Source organism: Mustela nivalis (assembly GCF_964662115.1).
Source record: "Mustela nivalis genome assembly, chromosome: 19".
NCBI classification, from domain to species: Eukaryota; Metazoa; Chordata; class Mammalia; order Carnivora; family Mustelidae; genus Mustela; species Mustela nivalis.
The window spans coordinates 8,844,309-8,862,232 of record NC_139038.1 but is presented as its reverse complement, the minus strand read 5'-3'; the positions used below and the strand labels follow the sequence as shown (position 1 = coordinate 8,862,232).

Below are 17,924 nucleotides of genomic sequence, written 5' to 3'. Positions count from 1 at the left end.
CGAGGGCTGGGCTTCGCTCGGCGCGTTTAACCCTTCGCCCGACAGCGTTTTCCGACGCGGACGCGGGCACGTGCAGCCAGCCCGGCCGACCTAGGGGCCCGAGCCGGGAGCGCGGCCGGGCCCGCTGGGGGCGAGGGAGTGCGGAGCTCACCGCAGGAAGGGGGCTGAGGGGAAAAGGGGGGGCAGCTTCTGCCACCGGCGCTGTCGTTCCCAGACAAGAAAACCAATGCAATTGACGGCAGTGCAGGGTTTCCCACTGGACGGGGACACGCCGGTGCCCGTGGCTGGGAGGGCATCGTGGTGCTGCGGATTGAGCAGCAGGGGCAAGTGACCTGTGCCCACCAAGCTTCTTCCGTCCTACCCACCCCCCCCCGGAATGGGGACGCAGTCACTTGGTCAGCTTCTCAGGGACCCGCGGTGATCAGGGTCCACGGGAGCGCACAGGACTTATTTACGACCAGGCTTGTCCTGCTTTTACAGTTATGATGCAGATGAAACTCGGGGACGGGGGCGGGGCGCGGATGGTGGCACTGGGTGTGTGGACCAGAAGTCACAGGCTGCTTTACCCATCGGGCTTGCACTATGCAGGGAGAAAAGAAGAACGAGAAGGTTCTGGCTGAGCAGCGCTAGGTCGTGTGTCTTCCTTTTTTTTAGAAAGGTGTTATTTATTTGGCAGAGAGAGAGAGCGAGAGCACAAGCAGGGTGAGTGCGGGAGGGAGAGGTAGATTTCCCCGCTGACCAGGGAGCCTGATGCGGGGCTCGATCCCAGGACCCCGAGATCATGACCTGAGCCGAACGCAGACTCTCAGCTGACTGAGCCATCAGGCACCCCGTGCCGTGTGTCTTACTTCGCAGCGCGACAGTGTGTGTGGGCTAATTGCTAAGAAAGGACTGGAGAGGAGAAACTGGAAGTGAGCCTGCCCAGGTCCTTCTAGATCAATCTAGCTGGCCGAGGAACGGGTTTGGCAGCCTTCAGCTGTTCGGCTGCAAGGCTGTTCTGCGAGTCTAGCTCTGCAAGCCAGCAAATTAGGATATTTCTAACAGCGGTTACTTCTGCCCTGAGCACTGCTGGTGGCCGTCCACCCTGCTTCCCCAGGGGCGCTTGGAACTTCGCTCCGTCTAATTCAGGCCAGGCCTGTCCCTGCTCACAGGGCTGCCTCCCACCCTCCGCTCCAAAACCAATCTGGAACGGCCCGCCCGGCGAGGTGGCAAGGCTACCAGCGTGGCGACAGGGGCAGGGGTGATTCCCTTTCCAAGGTTTTCTGATAATCGTGTCATTATTACTGAAAAGTTTACTCTTCTCTTTCTAGTCGGCGAAGCCGTTGGGCATAAAACCTCCAGAGCTCTGCCAGGAATGAGGTGTATTTGACATATTTCTCGCCTCTTGGACAGGCAAGAAGATTTCTTAGCCTGGTGGAGAAGCTGTTTCAGTGGCAGCCAACGAGGCTGTGCAGCCACCCTGCCCCGCCTGGCGATGCCGGCTTGGCGCGGTTCCAGAAGCACCGGAGCGCGGGCAGGCCCAGGCAGCGGCTACATGGCAAGGCTCTCATACGGGCATTTCGCCGTGTGGGCCCAGCTCAGGGGACACAGGATCCGGCTGTTGAGGATTTTCTCCTCGGCTGGTGGGAACTCTCTGGAGCTTCAGCACTTGACTCAGTTTCCAAGTTCACTTTGGGAGTCACTCTGCAGCCTATCCACGGTGGTCGCAGCCTTCTACCACATTGGGCTTGACCTGGTGACTTTGGTGCAACTTTTTGATTGGTTAGGATCTGTGCAACTTGTTTAGGGTTCATGCCCAAGGGGATGCTTTTATAAAAATAAAAGCACATGATGGGGCGCCTGGGTGGCTCAGTGGGTAAAGCCTCTGCCTGTGGCTCGGGTCCTGATCTCGGGGTCCTGGGATCGAGCCCCGCATCGGGCTCTCTGTTCAGTGAGTTCTGCTTCCCCCCCACCCCCTGCCTGCCTCTCTGCCTACTAGTGATCTCTGTCAAATAAATAAAATCTTTAAAATAAAATAAAATAAAATAAAATAAAAGCACACGAAAGAAAAGGAGTTGAGGTCATCTGTGCGGCTGAACAGGCACAGAGAGGATCAAAACTAAAAGTGGTTTGAAGGGCCAGGAGCAGACGCCGGTAGGCAGCTGGGGAGGAATTAGTTCCTACGGTTGTAAATTTAGTCTCATCGTTGGCAGCTGAGGCAGGAAAAAAAGAAGGGGTGCTGTGCTGGGTTCACCCCGTGCTGTCACTCGTGCGCAGAGGGCCTCCTGGCTTCCTGGGGACCACAGTCCCACCAGACGGAGTTGTGTTTTGAAGAACAGGCATGAGTGACGGCAGGCGGGCGGCTCTGGAGTTTTCTGACCAGGAACGCCAGGAGACAGCCATCTCCTTGTTTCCGCGGGGCGGGCTCCCTCGCCCCTCCCTGCCCCTCGCGGAGGCCAAGCCTGGGAGGCCCGAGGCCAGGGTTCTGGCTGGCGGCTGGCGCGGCCCCAGGGCTGCTGCTGACTTTCTGTACTTCCCTGGGAAGCCGGAGTCGGTGCTGGCAGCCCGGGGAAAAGTGAAGCAGGAGGGCACCCGACGAGCGGGGACACCGCCTGCCTCTGGCGGGAGCCCTGACCAGAAGCGCAGACGCAGCCCAGCTGCCGCGTGAGGCCTCACGGGCCTACTGAGGCCCAAGGAGGTACCAGGAGTCCAGGGCCCGACAGCGCCCACCACGGGGGGACAGGTGTCCAGTCAGGTGGACTATTAAGGCCCCTGCTAGGCGCTGCCTCGGGTGGTCATTGCTCCTTCCTCATGTCAAGATGGAAGACTTCTTCGGGAAAGATGACCAGAGGCCGCGGCAGGGCTCCAGCGGTCGGCGGGCAGGCAGGAAGCAGCCAGCAGCACTTTGGTGTACGAAGTCCTCCGTCAGTCAAGCTCCGAAAAGCAGTGCTGAGTCCCACGCGTGTGACACTGGCTGGCCCAAGGCACAGTTTTGTTATCTCGGGAAGGGGAGCCTGAACTGTGGGTCCGGGGGGGTGTCCTCATCTGAAAACGAGGCCCACGGGGACCCCCTGGCCTCCACCTGCCTCCCCAGGGCTCCCCAAGGGCTCCAGGAAGGGCAGGAAGGAATCTTTCCCTCAACGCAGCCCCTGAAGGAGAACACATTAGAAGGCCGACATAGGATGCTGACAGCTATTTCCAGACCTTAAAGTCTGAAAAATCTGATTCATAAAATATGGAGGAGGCACGGTGCGGTGGGCCAGGGAGCGCAGGCAAAGGCTCAAGCCTCGGGCAGCTGCAGCTGGCGGGGCGGGCGAAGGCCCGGGGGAAGGCCGGTGAGGCCCGTCACAGGCTGGCGTGAGGCGCAGGGCCCGGGCCCACGCAGGGGGCTGTGGTCAGGCATTGTCTAGGGAGGCGGGTTTTCGCTCTCCCCAGAACCAGGCTTGAGACCTGATGGAATCCAGGCTCTTCCCAGTTTACCCATTTCAGGTGTAGTCCCTGGTTTTAAATGGTCGGTGTGGGTATCTGATCCTGGCTTCTGCCCAGCTTGGCCCTGGTCTTGGTGTCTTGTCCCCTTCTGTATGTGTGGCCATGAAAGCCCAGGCCAGGGGCCACCAGTGATGAGTGAGCCCCTCCAGGGACCGAGCGGCCACATGAGTTGGCAATGGGCTGAGCCTCCGGGTAAAACCAGGGCTTCCCAGAGGTGGGAACCGGCTGGGAACACGAGTCTATCAGCAGGCAAGCCCTCCTTCTATGATTTCGCTAAAGCTGTGGGAACAAATGTCTACAGGTTTAGTGGATTTTAACAACACACATTAATTATCTGATACTTCTGGAAGTCGAGTCTGCAGTGGGTCTCACTAGGCTAGGATTGCGGTGTGGGCAGGGCTGCACTCCCATCTGAGGCTCTAGGGGAGAATCTGTTTTCCTGCCATTTCCGGCTCCTGGAGGCCACCCACATTCCCTGGTGCATGGCCCCTCCGTCCACCTTCAAAGCCGGCTCACTGCTCTGATGCGGGCTCTTCTGTGTCTGAGGACCCTGTGGTTACACGAGGTCCACTCACACGCTCCCGGGTCATCTCCCCACCTCAAGGTCAGCTGTTAAGATCCTTAGCCTCTGCCAGGGACACTAACGTATTTGCAAGTCCCGGGGTAAGGAGGTGGCATCTCTGGGGGCCATTTTTCTGGCTACCATACTCAAGGTACAAGTAACACCACATTTGGACAATTTTGAGAAGAAGGCACACTCTCCTGGGGGATGACCTCCCGGCCTGCTCTCCACAAGGCCCTGTACTCTGGAAGGAGAGCTAAAAGAGAGGGTAGGCTAGCGAGGCCAACAAATGAGCCTTCCAAAGGGACAGGCTCCGTTGCTCTGGAAAGCACACAGCCACCTCGTGGTCCTCTTTCCAAATCAAACCCACACACGACCCCAGAGAACAGCCAGAACCCCAGAGGTCACCCCACTTCAGTGATGTTATAGAAGAGAGATCAGGAAGGCCTACTACAGGCCAGAGATGAGTCCCTCTGCCCTGTGTCCCAAGCTGGCCTTGTGCCGGTGACCAGAGTCCCTGTTTAGATCCACCTAGCTCTAAGACCCCCAAGTTAGGGCAAATTAGGACGCGGTTAGAGAGATACTAGGTCACCTGCCAACCTTAAGAAAATCTCCATGCGATCAGGTACACCCTAAAACATCACACACCTCCCAACCCAGAGGCCTATATCCCTTTTCAGATATTAGTTTGGCTCCCCCAGACCCAAAGCCTTAGCTAAAATAGTAATCATCATATCATCATCATCGTCAACATGCCCAGGAGTTGGGCCCATCACCTACTGGTACATCTGCTTATTTTATGTCGAAGAACTGGAATCTCAGAACCTTTAAATATCTACAAATATGGCAGAATCTTATAAAGAACCACCTAGAATTAAAATGGCCATCAGGAAGAACATTCCAGTTAGAGAAGATCACTTAAGCAGTGTACTTGAAAGCAAGGGCTCCCAAATCAAACGAACCCAATGGGGATATCTGTTTAACTGGCAGGCAGAAGTCTCCAAGAGGCTTTAAAATTCCAGAACAGTTTCATTGCAAGATGCATTGCAAAAGGCTAGTTAATCAGTGAATACAGCTTTATCCACTTTGGGCTTCCCTTTACAGAGGAACGAAAGATACTGGGGTCAACCAGTAAGACACGTTTTGTGCCACACTGAAAACTTACTATGAGAAACCACGTTTCTAGAAATTATACAACGTATCTATACACTTGCCAAGCCACAGGGCACTGATGTGAAAGTTCAGGCTTACTTACTTCTTTGTTTCCACTAGATATTAAAGTTTCCTAATGGCTAAAAATTCTAATATAGTTAATGAAACTACTAGAAATAATAAAGGAAACATCATATGCAAGGAAAGTAAGATGGGTGTCTTCAAAGAAGGTGTGAGGACTGGAGAGGCATATGCGTTGAGGGAAAAGAAAATGATTTTGTCTTAAAGTGAGGCTATTTACTTCAGAATGGGTAAGAGGAAGAAACAGGGCAAAACCTGAATGTAAAAAAAGAAAAGTTGTAGACTTGTGGAAATGAGATCTTTGGAAAGAACTTTCACGTGTGGTCAAGCTGGCTAAAATTAGAATACATGTAATGTATTTTGATGTTAAATGGTTTTTAACATCAAAATTGATCTGGTGCAACATTAGAGTTTGGTTTTCTTTTCTTTTTTAAAAAAATATATCTTATTTTTAAGGAATCCCTTTACCCAACGTGGGGCTCAGATTCACAGTCACGTGCTCTACTGACTGAGCCAGCCAGGCGCCCTGGTTCTCTCTTTGAGAAGGACAGAGTTTTCTGGAACTACTGGTTTGCTCTTGAGAAAAGACTGTAAAAGGTCTTCTTTACCTTTTAAGGAACCTGCCCGGAAAACAAAGATTTTTTGTCTGGTTAAAATAATTTCCCAGGTCTTTATCAGGTCTTTGATTTCTTTTTTTTTTAAACATACATTCATTCATTCATTTATTTGACAGACAGAGATCACAAGTAGGCAGAGAGGCAGGCAGAGAGAGAGAGGAGGAAAGAGGCTCCCTGCTGAGCAGAGAACTGACACAGGCTCGATCCCAGGACCCTGGGATCATGACCTGAGCCCAAGGCAGAGGCTTAACCCACTGAGCCGCCCAGGCACCCCAGGTCTTTGATTTCTTAAGAAATCTGCTAAAAGAGCTAAGGATTTTTTTTTCCCAAACAACTGTTTAACTTCCCGAATTTGCCTTCAAGGTCTTCAGTTGTCACTATGGTTAAACAGAGGAGTAAGTACTGTGTCACAGTGACCTATGATTCTACTTGACCAAGTGTTCTAAAATCCTTTGATATTTTTCGACAAACTTCTGTGCTAAATGAAGTCTTTTTGACTTTGAACCGACTTTGAGATTTTTCCGAGGGGTCCTTGGACATCTCAAAGGATTTGTTCTCGCACCTTATAAAAAGGGAGATGTTAAAAGAAACTCGGCTTATTTGGTTTGTTAAATCACATGGGAAACTTTATACTGAGTCTTCTTTATGCTGCATTTGTATAGTTACATTAAGTGTTTTTAGAAATTGTGTGAAATTCCTAGGAATCTGATTTATCCTGGTATTATGTCATGATTCCAGTCATTATCTTAAAATGTCATTCCTCACAGAAATGACTACAGTTCCTTATCAAATGAACTGTCAGCAGATCTTTAACAATGCACACTTTAAAGTCTTTGTCATTGGGGCACCTGAGGGGCTCAGTCAGTTAAGTGTCTGCCTTTGGCTCAGGTCGTGATCCCAGGGCCCCGGGGATCGAGCCATACATCACGTCAGGCTCTCTGCTTGGTGGGAGCCTGCTTTTCCTTCTCCCTGCCGCTTCCACCTTGCTTGTATCCTCTTGTCAAATAATAAATAAATAAATAAATAAAATCTTAAAAAAAAAAAAAAATAAAAAGTCTATGTCATTTACAGAGTTACTGTTTTACTCAGATGCTTTTGCAAAAGTTTCCCTACAAAAGTACTTCGTCTTCATGGGGTTTCATGGAAAGGACTGTGACAAGTCCGAATTTTGGATAACCAAGATCATTAAACTGAACTGGGTGAGAATTCCCAGAACTTATGGGAAAAACAAACCAACAAAGAAGCAAACCGAAAAACCCAACTGGGTTCAAACAGAATGAGGGTTAGTAACAAGTAAATGGATGAGAGGAGGGTAACTATAATTCTTACGGCTTCTTGTTTGAAACACTGATGCTTCAAACAGCGATTTGGCAATGTTTACTTTCTTAAACAAAACTGGAACATTTACTTTTTCTCCCAACCTGATCCCTCTAGAGCTCAGAAACTACTCTTTTCACGGCAATATAGTCAGTTTTTGCGTAACTTCAATGAGAAATGTGTTCTCCTATGACAGGACACAGTTGGAAATATTGGGAATATTACCAAGGGTTTGTCCTACTGGTCCTATTTGGGAGAAATGCAGACTTGAATAGACCAGACAGCTTTAAGGAACTAAGGCTGACTTTCTGGGGCCATTGAAGAAGGGCTGGTTCTTTGCTTACGAGGTGCCAGCTTTGAAAGCATGGAGGAGCTGACATGGTCAGTCACTGTTCTTGCTGCACTTATATAAATAATCAGGCCAAGTTGAATGTAAAATTACTCCTACTGTGATTTTCTGTAGTAAAAAGTGAATAGGGGTGATTGCAGAAAGAAAATCCTGTAACTGTCTTTGAAGTTTTAGGATAAAACCTATAAACTGGACTGGATCTTGAATTCTTCTAGTTTCCTCATATCTGGCCACGACTCTGGAAACGCATGCTTCCAATTTTCTCCCACCCTTCTTCTTCTTCTTTTTTTAAAAAAAGATTTTATTTATTTATTCGGGAGACAGAGATCACAAGTAGGCAGAGAGGCAGGCAGAGAGAGAGGAGGAAGCAGGCTCCTCGCTGAGCAGAGAGCCCGATGCGGGGCTCCATCCCAGGACCCTGAGATCATGACCTGAGCTGAAGGCGGATGCTTTAAGCCACTGAACCACCCAGGCGTCCCTCTCCTACCCTTCTGATTTGGGTTCCCGAGGAACGAAGACTGCCCTTGAATCTCCTTGGAAGGGAGGAGACGAGGTCCTCCTCACTGCCCAGATGGCAGGCAGACTCTAGGGACCTGAAGTGGCTACAGATGTCATTGCTCAAGGAGGCTCCAGCTGACGGCTGGTCTTGGTTGAACGCTGAGACCTTCTGCATGGAATGACTAGGAAGAGAGGCAGCTAACATCGACTTGGGCTGCTTCTTCCCAAGATGCCGAAGACCTCACACTTGAACTGAACATGATACCTTTTCTTGTTCCCTTTTGTTCCTTGACTCTGGGGTTAGCCCGGGAAGACAACACCAACATCCATATCTCCCAGGCCACCGCTAGGAGTTGGGTAACCTTTGCCTTTCAGACTGCTGGATTTGTCGTAAAGAACTCCCACCTGTCCATTAACAGCGCCACCTTAGTGGGAACGCTCTGTGCCCGGACAGGGCTCATCTTTGCCTGTGGCGGTTACCATTCTACCTGGGCCTGTGCCAATCTGGCTGGCGGGTGTATGCCTGGGCAAGGGCTCTTGGGTTATCCAACGTGCCCCTAACTGTGTGCAGATGGAGATGGATCACTGCAGCCTCCGAGTTTCGAGTCAGAAAGGACCTACCTACTGGGAGGCATTGGTGATTTAGGATTGGCTTCCTCTGGCCAGGCCCTCCTTCCCGGGTTAGCAGTAAATGCCATGAGGTTACGACCAGGGACCTCTCCTTAACTCCTGAAAGCACCGGAGGATCCATCGCCAAAGCAACGGCCACTCAATAAAGACCCTTAGAGTCTCTGGCCAAGGGTGTTTTTGGCCAGATCAAAAGGGAGCAACTGTTAAAAGAGAAACAACAGGCTCCAAATGGGAGTCCCTTGTGCCAAACCCCAAGTCAGCAAAACTGAGACGAACACCTAACCTAATTGCAGAGTCAGCCTCTCCCGGGAAAGGGACCCTTAACCCGTCGATCTGGAATTTCCTGGTCAGCGCTAGTGAGGTCATCTGTCCGAGAGAGCCCTCCCGGCCCCTGTACGAAGGCAACCGCCTGAGACAATCAGCTCTTTCCTCGTCCTCCCCTTTTCTCTTTTCTTTTTAATATTTTATTTATTTATTTGACACAGAGAGAGAGAGAGAGAGAGAGATCACAAGCAGGCAGAGAGAGGAGGAAGCAGGCTCCCCGCTGAGCAGAGAGCCCAACTCGGGGCTCGATCCCAGGACCCTGAGATCATGACCCGAGCCGAAGGCAGAGGCTTAACCCACTGAGCCACCCAGGCGCCCCCTGTCCTTCCCTTTTCTGCCTACAGAAGACTCCCATTCTGTACAGGTCCTCGGAGCTCCTTTCTGTCCGCCGGATGGGCTGCTGCCCGATTCATGAATCGCTGAATAAAGCCGATTAAGAGCTTCAAAATTTATGCAGTGGATTTGTTTTTTTTCAGCAGTGTTCTCTCAGATGTGTGAATTACCACCTCATTCTGTAGATGGGGAAACACCCTAGGAGCCTAGGGGTTCATTCCAGGCCACATGGCTTGGAAGTAGGAGATCTGGGATACTAAGCCAGCTGTTCCCCACTGGAACCCAGAAACCTTGGTCCAAGCAAGCACCGTGCCTTGCTGGGAGTTCCTGTGGCTCTTTTCCTCAGCGGGGAGGGGGTGAAGCTGTGCTTCAAGCTGATGGTCCCCCCAACTAGGGCAGCCTCCTCCGTCAGATCAGGCAGGTTAGCAGGAGGAGGGCCACTCACAAAAAGGACCTTCTCCTGCCCCCGGCCGGGGCTCTGTGCTGCCAGCAGCTCCCATCAGGGCTGATCAGAAAGGTGCGCGGGTGAGGGTACAGCTGGCCGAGTGCCAGAGTGGCCGAAGCCCCCAGGTGGCTTTCTACAGTCGCAAGGCGCAAAGCCGGGGCTTCTTATTTACCACGCGGTCTTCAAAGCTCTGAATCATCACGGCCACCAATTAAGGCGGTGAGTATGAAGGCAAGTGCCTTGAAGTTTGACGAACAGGTGCAAATGAGACCCTGAGCTGTCGGCCGCGGACTGCTTTTCCACTTTTGCACAATAGAAACACAAGTGCTGTAGCCGTAAAACAGCTTCAGGTCTCAGTAGAACATTCTGACTATAAACCTAGTGCAAAAATAATGTTATATGCCAATGAACTAGTAAATTGCTCCTCCTGGGGATTTCCCTTGATGGGAAAGGCGGCTGAACCAGATGTCTGGCTGCGCCTGCACAGGGCGCGCCGCTCCTTCGACCCCTCCTCCTGCCCTGTCGCCGCCACCTTCTCTCTGCTGGGGCCCGCCTTGCTGCAGGCCCCGAGTCATCCTTGCCCTGATGTAGCACGACAGCTGCTCTCCTGGTTTCCAGTCGTTCCACTCCCGACTGTTCTCTGATGTTCCGCCAGGGGGATCCTTCTAGAACACAACTCTGACATCTCACTCCTGCCCAGGATTCTCCACCATGCTCAGAAAGAGGCCTTCCACGCAGAGGCCTGACGTTCAAAGCCCTCCCCCAAACCTGGTTCTAGGTCCCCTCCTGTAGGCCCACTTTCCCACCCTGCACCTCTGGGCTTTATGGAATGGCCCAGAACGCTCAGGGCTCACCCTGCCCTTCTGTGCCTGCCTGCATTGCTGTCTTCCTCCTGACCACAGAGTCAAGTGCAATCCCTCCTCCTGTTCCCTCTGTGTTTGATCCCTGACCTCAAACCCTCAGCAAGGGCTGGGCCGCACCTCCCTTCACAGCTCCGGGGGCACACAGGTCTGGGCATCTCTGGAGAGCCAGGACTGACACAAGGCTTCTCTAATCAAGACTAAGACCGGCCTCCAAGTGTGCCCATGACCATGAAAAAGCCTGACTCCTTCCCTGGGCCAGGCCTGGAGAGCTACGGGACAGGATCCGTGATGTCCCCACCCGAGGGCCTTCCCCTTTGTGACCGTGTCACATCCCAAGTTCCTGCAATTATTCCTCTGGGGCTTGGTGTCAAGCCCCAATGTCTTCTTTCCCTTGTTCCCCAGAGATCAGGAATGTCCCCAAACCTCCTGATTTCTTTCGTTGTTAGGGTCCCTTTCCGGTCCTGGCTGTGGGGTGGAGCCTGAGTGTCCTCATAGTGTGCTCTGTACCCACTGAACAAGCCTCAGCCTCAGCCTCCCTTGCCCGGCGCCCGCCAACCGGGATTCCACCCTCTCCGTGACTTTGACTCCTCTCTCCCTTAGCGTGTTCGCAAAGTTCATTCTTTTCCTTTTCTTTTCTAAAGAACTACTAGTGGGCCACACAACCAGCACACACAGGGTTGGGACCTGAACCAAGGGGTGGCCCCTTTCTGTGGGGTGGAGCTCGAGTGTCCTCATAGTGTGCTTTCCAGAATATGTTATAATTCCCCGGGCATGGACTGGTTGCTGCAGATAGGCGCAGAACTCCACCTCCTTCATTCTAGAAACTCTACTTCTATGAATGCAGCCTGAGGTTGCGCTTATTTCTCCGGGCAGCCACATCAGGCTCTAACTCACCCTGCGCTGTCCATGAGAACTCACCGATGCTTCTCCCATGCCCACCGCGCTGGTATTTCCCCAGAACGGGACTGTACAATTCTCCCACCAAATACACACTTCTCCAGCAACTACAGATTCATCTAGGCTCCTACTTTGTACTCGGGCATTTTAACCTCTAACCCTCTGAGCAGTCGTGCAGAGGAAGTACCAGTTACCATGCCCTCCCTTTCTTTCTTCTGTTTTAAAAAAGTTAAAACATTTTAATTATGGCAAAATGCACAGAACATACACCATCTTAACCGATTTTCTAGCATCTGCTCCAGCACTGTTAATTAAGGACATCCACGCTGTCGTTCAGCTGATCTCCTCAAGTTTTTCATCTTGCAAAGCTGAAACTCTGTACCCACTGAACAAGCCTCAGCCTCCCTCGCCCGGCGCCCGCCAACCGGGATTCCGCCCTCTCCGTGACTTTGACTCCTCTCTTCCGTAGCGTGTTCGCAAAGTTCATTCTTTTCCTTTTCTTTTCTAAAGAACTACTAGCGGGCCACACAACCAGCACACATAGGGCTGGGACCTGAACCAAGGGGTGGCCCCTTTCTCCGCAGTCCCGCCTGGTGTCTCCCAGGACGGAGATCCGGCCAAGCGGCCTTCAACACTTGGAGAGGCACGCCAACTTGGCCAAACTTCTTCAGTACCTGGGGACTGCCGCAGAGCCAGTACGGACAGTGCGCTCGACCTCCCCAGCCTGCGGCTGTCTGGTGCACACACCCGGAGCTGAAACCCCAAAGCACCGTCAAAAGGAGAGGCGCGCTCGAGACTGGCCAGGAACAATCATGGATGCTCAAAGAGCAACGGGCTGACGGGAGAGGGTGAACCTTTCTAGGACCTCCTTCGGAGCTAAGGCCTTTGCAAAGTTGAGCAGCGCCGAGTAAGTGCGAAGGGGCCAAGTCAATTTGTTTGCAACTGAAGGTAAACAAACGCTAAAGCACTTTGGGGAGGTGAAGGGGAAGCAGCGCTGGGCAGCGAGGAGCTGTGCGGACACGGGTGCGTCTGGGAGCTGAGAGGGTCTGAAGAAAGCCAAAGTGACGTCTGTTTGCGTCCCGGGTTCCGAGGGTGGCCGTGAGGAGCGCGCGCTCCAATCCCGGCTCCGCACCGGACCAGCCACTGACCTGTTCCCCTGTCTGTAAAGTGGGAGTCTTTAGAGCAGCAACCCGGGTGGGCCGCACGGAGGGCTCAGAGGCTCAGTGCCTGGGATGCGCTCAGAGGAGAACCAGGCACAAGTCGCTCGAGAGCCATTGACCCTTCTTGCGACAGACAGGGCCACTAATACACAAAGATTCCACCTGAGACAAAGCGCTAAGCTTTCCTGCGACTGTGGCCACAGCCTGGTGTCTTCTGAGGCTGAGAAAGCGATCTCAGTTTTGACTCTTTCTCCCCACGAATAGAGGAGCTAAGCGGGGAGACTCTTTTCAAAGCAGCAGCACCGTTCGCTAAAGCGCAGTGTTTTCCTTCCCTGAGGCGGCGTCCTCGGGGGAAGAAGTTAGGGGTTCTGTGTTTGTGTGGGGGGCAATGTTCCAAGTAGCTGAGTATTTATTTATTTATGTGAGGAGGCCCCATGCCCCGTGTGGCACCCGATGCGGGGCTTGAACTCATGACCCTGAGCTCAGGATCTGAGCTGAGATCAAGGGTGGGACGCTTAACCGACTGAGCCCCCCAGACCCCCAGGCGGCTGAGTGTAGAGCCGCCTTGTTTTGTACTGGACACAGTGCCAAGCACGTTCCCCAAGGCCCCTGTAACTCGCTGGTACAAACGCGAGCCTAACGGCTGCCGTGGCACCACAGTCGCTCATCTGAGAAACGGATTAAGGACAAGGAAGAGCAACAGCCACTGTGTAGTCACCAAGGGAGTCTGGGATGCTGGGACCACAACCAAACACTCTGCCAAGGGACCTTCCACATGCTTCCCATGACATTGGGAAACATCGACATTGACAATCGCACGTAAAAAATACGAGAACACCAGGCCTTCGAACTTAAGACGCATCTAGCGAGACGACATACGTGGCTATGTTGTTAGGATTTTTAAGCCTGAGAACGTGAAACATCCTACCTGGTTTGCTCTTTCAAGGTCCGTCATGATCATTTCAATTTCGTCGGCCCTAGAAAGGTGAGAGAGAGAGAGAGAGAGCCGTTAGTGGGCAGTGGGGCGGGCTCGGGGTGACCACGGTTCCCAGCTCAGCACAATGACCTGCCCCCTGGACCTGTGAGGGGCTCCGCTGCCCACCTGGAGGAGGTGTGCTTGTGTTGTGGGAATGGCCACCCTGCCCTTGGGGGTTCCAATCTCACTGGGGAGACAGAGTCACCGAAATACGAAATAGAGTGTGTCCTACCGGGAGTTTGAACAGAGCGCCCTGAAAAACCAGGAGGCGGAAAATTCTCAGGGGAGGGAATCTGGGGAGGCTTCAAAGGAGGGGATGTGTGAACTGGGTTTCGAAAGACGAACAGAAGTCTGCCAGGGTGGGGCGAGCCGCAAGAACGGGGAGAAGGATGTGGCAGGATGGAGATGGAGGCTGGGGGGCCCTGTAGTCGGCTCTGTGAACCACCCAAGTTCACGGCCTTCACCTGGCTGGCTCGTGCACGTGGAGCCACTAGGGTCTTTTCTCCCTTTTTCTGTTTTCAAAGTTCTCCTTCGAGTCATCTGAAGGCAAATATATGATTCCAGCATATAACATCATGAGAGAGAGAGGAACACTGAGTTCTAATAAAGGCCTAACTTCTTTATTAGCAGAAGGGTAGAACGGGCTACCGTCAGGGCCCCATCTTCTACGGGACTGCTCCCCATGGCCCATCAGGAGGCCAAGGCTGAGAGTGGCCGCCACCCAAGGAAGACTCAACAGGGTCATGGCAGCAAGAGAGCCCAATGTCACAGCCACGGATCCTTGCTGGGATTCAGGGGACCCCCAGTCCATCTCCAAGGAGACCTACAGGCCCCTGTGCCCTCCCTGGTGCTCTACACCAGGCCCTTCCATGAAGCTCTACCCACCACCCACCTCGGCCCACCCCTCAGCCCCAGGGCCCTGTGCTCCGACAGCTCCCACCGCCCGTGAGGCTGTAAAGAAAGAGCCTTGGACTACATGATCTCCCTGGCTTGCCCTCCATTCCGGGGACTGCATCTCCTACTTCTGTCCCCACCCCCAGCACTCTCCAAAGCCTCCTGATGGCTCCATCTCCTGATGGAAATAGTCCAGTCCCTCCCCTCCCCGCACAGGTTTGAGTCGACAGGCTAGAGGGGCGGTCCTGACAGGTTAAAGGGGCGGTTCCCACACGGGGAGGTCCCCACACAATGGGAACTTTTTGAAGGCTGGGCTGCGCGTCTCCTGCACCCTCATCTGTGCCGGGGCAGGGCTTGGCTTCTGGCTAGAGACTGGGGTCCTGGAGGAAGCGTGTCCTGCCAGCGGTGGGCCAGTCTTGCCCCTGGGCCAGCTTGGAGCCCCTGGAACAGGCCCAACTCCGAGCGGGTCCTTCTGTCCCTGAAACCAGCTTGTGTGGCTCTCACCGGCGCCCAGCCTGCACATCAAGAGTTGGCTAAACCGGACTCGGGCCCTGGCTGGGCTGGTTTTGCTCTTCGCTGCGCCCAGCGCTCCCTCTGGCCCCGAGGCCCTTCCAGACGAGGCAACCGTTTCAGATCCCGGCAGCCTGAACTCGGTAACAGAGGCCCCGCGATCAGGTTCCGCGCTCATTAGACCTGTTTGAAACAGTATCCTGCTTCCAGCTGGGCCTGAACAAAGTCTGAAACAACTCTTCAAATGGCTTCGTGAAATGAAGCTGTGTTTAGGGGAACTCTGTAAAGAAGACCCAGTCTGGGCCCCCGCCGTGAAGTGCTGGGGGAGGGGGGGGCGGGGGGCGGCGACATTAGGAACCGCCTCACCAGGCAAACCTCTAAGACCTCTTGGAAAAGCCTCAGTACTGCAGAAGGGAGTCTGCGGACTCCTAAAGGGCAAAGAATCAATTGAAGGGTGAAGGTCTTAAACCGGACAGAGGCTTCCAACCAGGTGCAAAACTTCGCTGGGCTCAAGGTGAAAGAATACGTTAATGGCCTTGTCCCAAGGCAAATGCCATTAAGCACAGTTTGGAGCTTTAGTCAGACAGTTAATCATCGCTGTGTTTACAAAATCCGATCTACGGTGGATTTCCTCGGCCACCACGGGCAGAGCTCACGTACTCCGTCATCCCATGACCATTTCCCAGCACCTGCCAGTGTCCGCGCCCTGGTCGGGGACTCCACGACAGGATGGGCCCGTAGACACACAGCTCCTGCCCCGTGTTTGTGGGAGACGGCGGGAAGGCTTCGCGGCCGGCGCCACCGGGAACCAGAGCTGCAGGCCGCCACGCCTCAGTTTCCCCCGGGCAGATCCAGGGAGCCTGACGCTCAGTTGTCGGTCTGCAGGGCAGGGGCCTGCCTGGAAGGAGCCGGGATCCTGAGCCTGTGGCAGGGAGGCTGTCCTGCGGGGTCCTCTGTGGGCCCCCATCTCCTTCCGTCGCTCCGCAGCACGCAACCTTGGCTTTGCACCTGCTGTTTCTTTGGCCGTTCCTGCTGCCTTCCGGCTTGTTCTTCCGTTCGACCCGGATAGATGCAGCTGCTGTACCTGTCAACTTTCTTTGGTTCCTTAGTTTGGTGGTTCTGTTCTTCCTACTGCATTCATTTTTTAGTTACTCCTGGTTTCTGCTCTACCTTGCTCACACCTTCCTGGTTTGCTGGAGTATGTTCCCACGCCCGTTTCGGTGCCTGCGCTCCATCTGTATGGTTTCAGATCACAGACACTGTTGGGTTTGGGGTGTGTCTTCCAGAGGGGTGTTCCCCTCTGGGGCTCACTTCCCCCTCGAGTACCAGCTACTCCTGGCAGTGCAGGCGGAGGGAGGACAGAGAGGCAAGTTCTGCTCAGTGTCTCTCAACAGGAATTCAAGAAAAGGAACACAGCAGGTGTTCAATGCATTTTGCTGCGCGTAGGGAGGACGAGGCTGGGGAGGACTCCAGGCCCCCGGAGTCCTCAGCGGTAACTCCCCTTCATCTGGAGAAGCCTCTGGCCAGGGCTTTAGTTCTCAGAGCGAGGCTGCACGAGGAGCTGCCCTTGGTACAGTCCCCCAGTCCCGGGGGCTTAGAGAGAAGGGGTGGACCTGTGGCCTCCTGGGGGTCCAGTGGCCCACTCTTGCCTATTTTCAGCCATTCCTCACTTCTTGCCTGGCTGCTGCCAGTGGCCAGGGGGCCAGTTCAGGGTCCAACAAATGCTGTAGAGAACAGAGGGTTTCCTAGGGTCCTGGCTTCATCTAGAGGGCAGACTCTCAGAATTTCTTCTCAGACAGCAAATGGTTGTGAATACCCATTAATATACCGAACATCCAGAACACAGTGCATCATTTCCAAAGGATTTCAAGGCACTTATTTAAAAAAAAAAATTAGTCACACTAAAACAGGAAGGTGCCTTCTTGGCAGTCTGAGGCAATCCCTGGAAACGAATTTCAAGTTTTTCCATCTTCTGGTCAGTTTCACTTCGGTTACTAAGCAACCGGTAAACTGACCAAAATATTGAACCTGATAACAACTAGTGCACTTACCTTTTCATTCCGGGAGCAACTCTCAGATTTCCAAAGCTTTCAAATGATAATCAAAACACTGAGCTCTGTGGTTCAGGAAGTGTGTGCATAGGCATCCTGATGAAGACAGGGCCCAGAGGGGCTACGGTTCCCATTCACAGAACGGACCAGAAGCCACCGGAGGAGACAGTGGAAATAACCAGGGATGCTGGGAGGGAGGAAAGGCTCAGATTCGTATTTTTTAAAAGTCTGGAGGCTCATAACTGGCTTTTCCAAGGGGCACACTTCTTAAAAGGTCAATGAAGATACAGCTAGCCGGCTATTTCTGTGTGATCAGGGGTGTGGCCATTGGCCGGTGTAGACGAGGACCAAGACGGCGGTTCTGGAAAGCGTGTGCTGGCGTCGTCTTGAGGACACACCTGCCACCGAGTCCACTCCCCTCCGAAGTGCTGCCCTTAGCGCCCCCTCCACGAAATTAATCCTACCAGACACTCTGCCCTTAGTAATACAAAAATGCCCAGAGGTTAATACCACTGGAAACATCCTCCTAGAAGGAAGTCATGAAGGCCACTGCGTGTCCTTTTGTAGCACGGGTGTCGACAATGGTTCAGAGGCTTTTCATTCTGCTCATTCTGAGTCCTGCGTGCAACAGGACCCAGAGCCGACATTAGCCTAAAATCGTTTCTTTTCCAGAGTCTATAATAACTAAGCATATTGTTTGCTCAGCGAAACGATTATAAAAATTTGGTTCCCTCACCTTTTCACGAGCTGACAAAACAGCTTTCGCTGATCTGTTAACCCGCACTACATTATTCTCT

General features: G+C 53.1%; 1 protein-coding gene across 17 annotated transcripts in view; it reads right to left on the bottom strand.

Annotated features, from left to right (window-relative positions):
- The window catches only part of CUX1 (cut like homeobox 1), a 350,246-nt gene that overhangs the window by 91,367 nt on the left and 240,955 nt on the right, over positions 1-17,924 (bottom strand). For all 17 annotated transcript variants that reach the window (XM_082712968.1, XM_082712969.1, XM_082712973.1 and 14 more), the window contains exon 9: positions 13,625-13,673. In XM_082712968.1, coding sequence (XP_082569094.1) covers positions 13,625-13,673 — 49 coding nt within the window. The remainder of the gene's footprint in view (positions 1-13,624; positions 13,674-17,924) is intronic.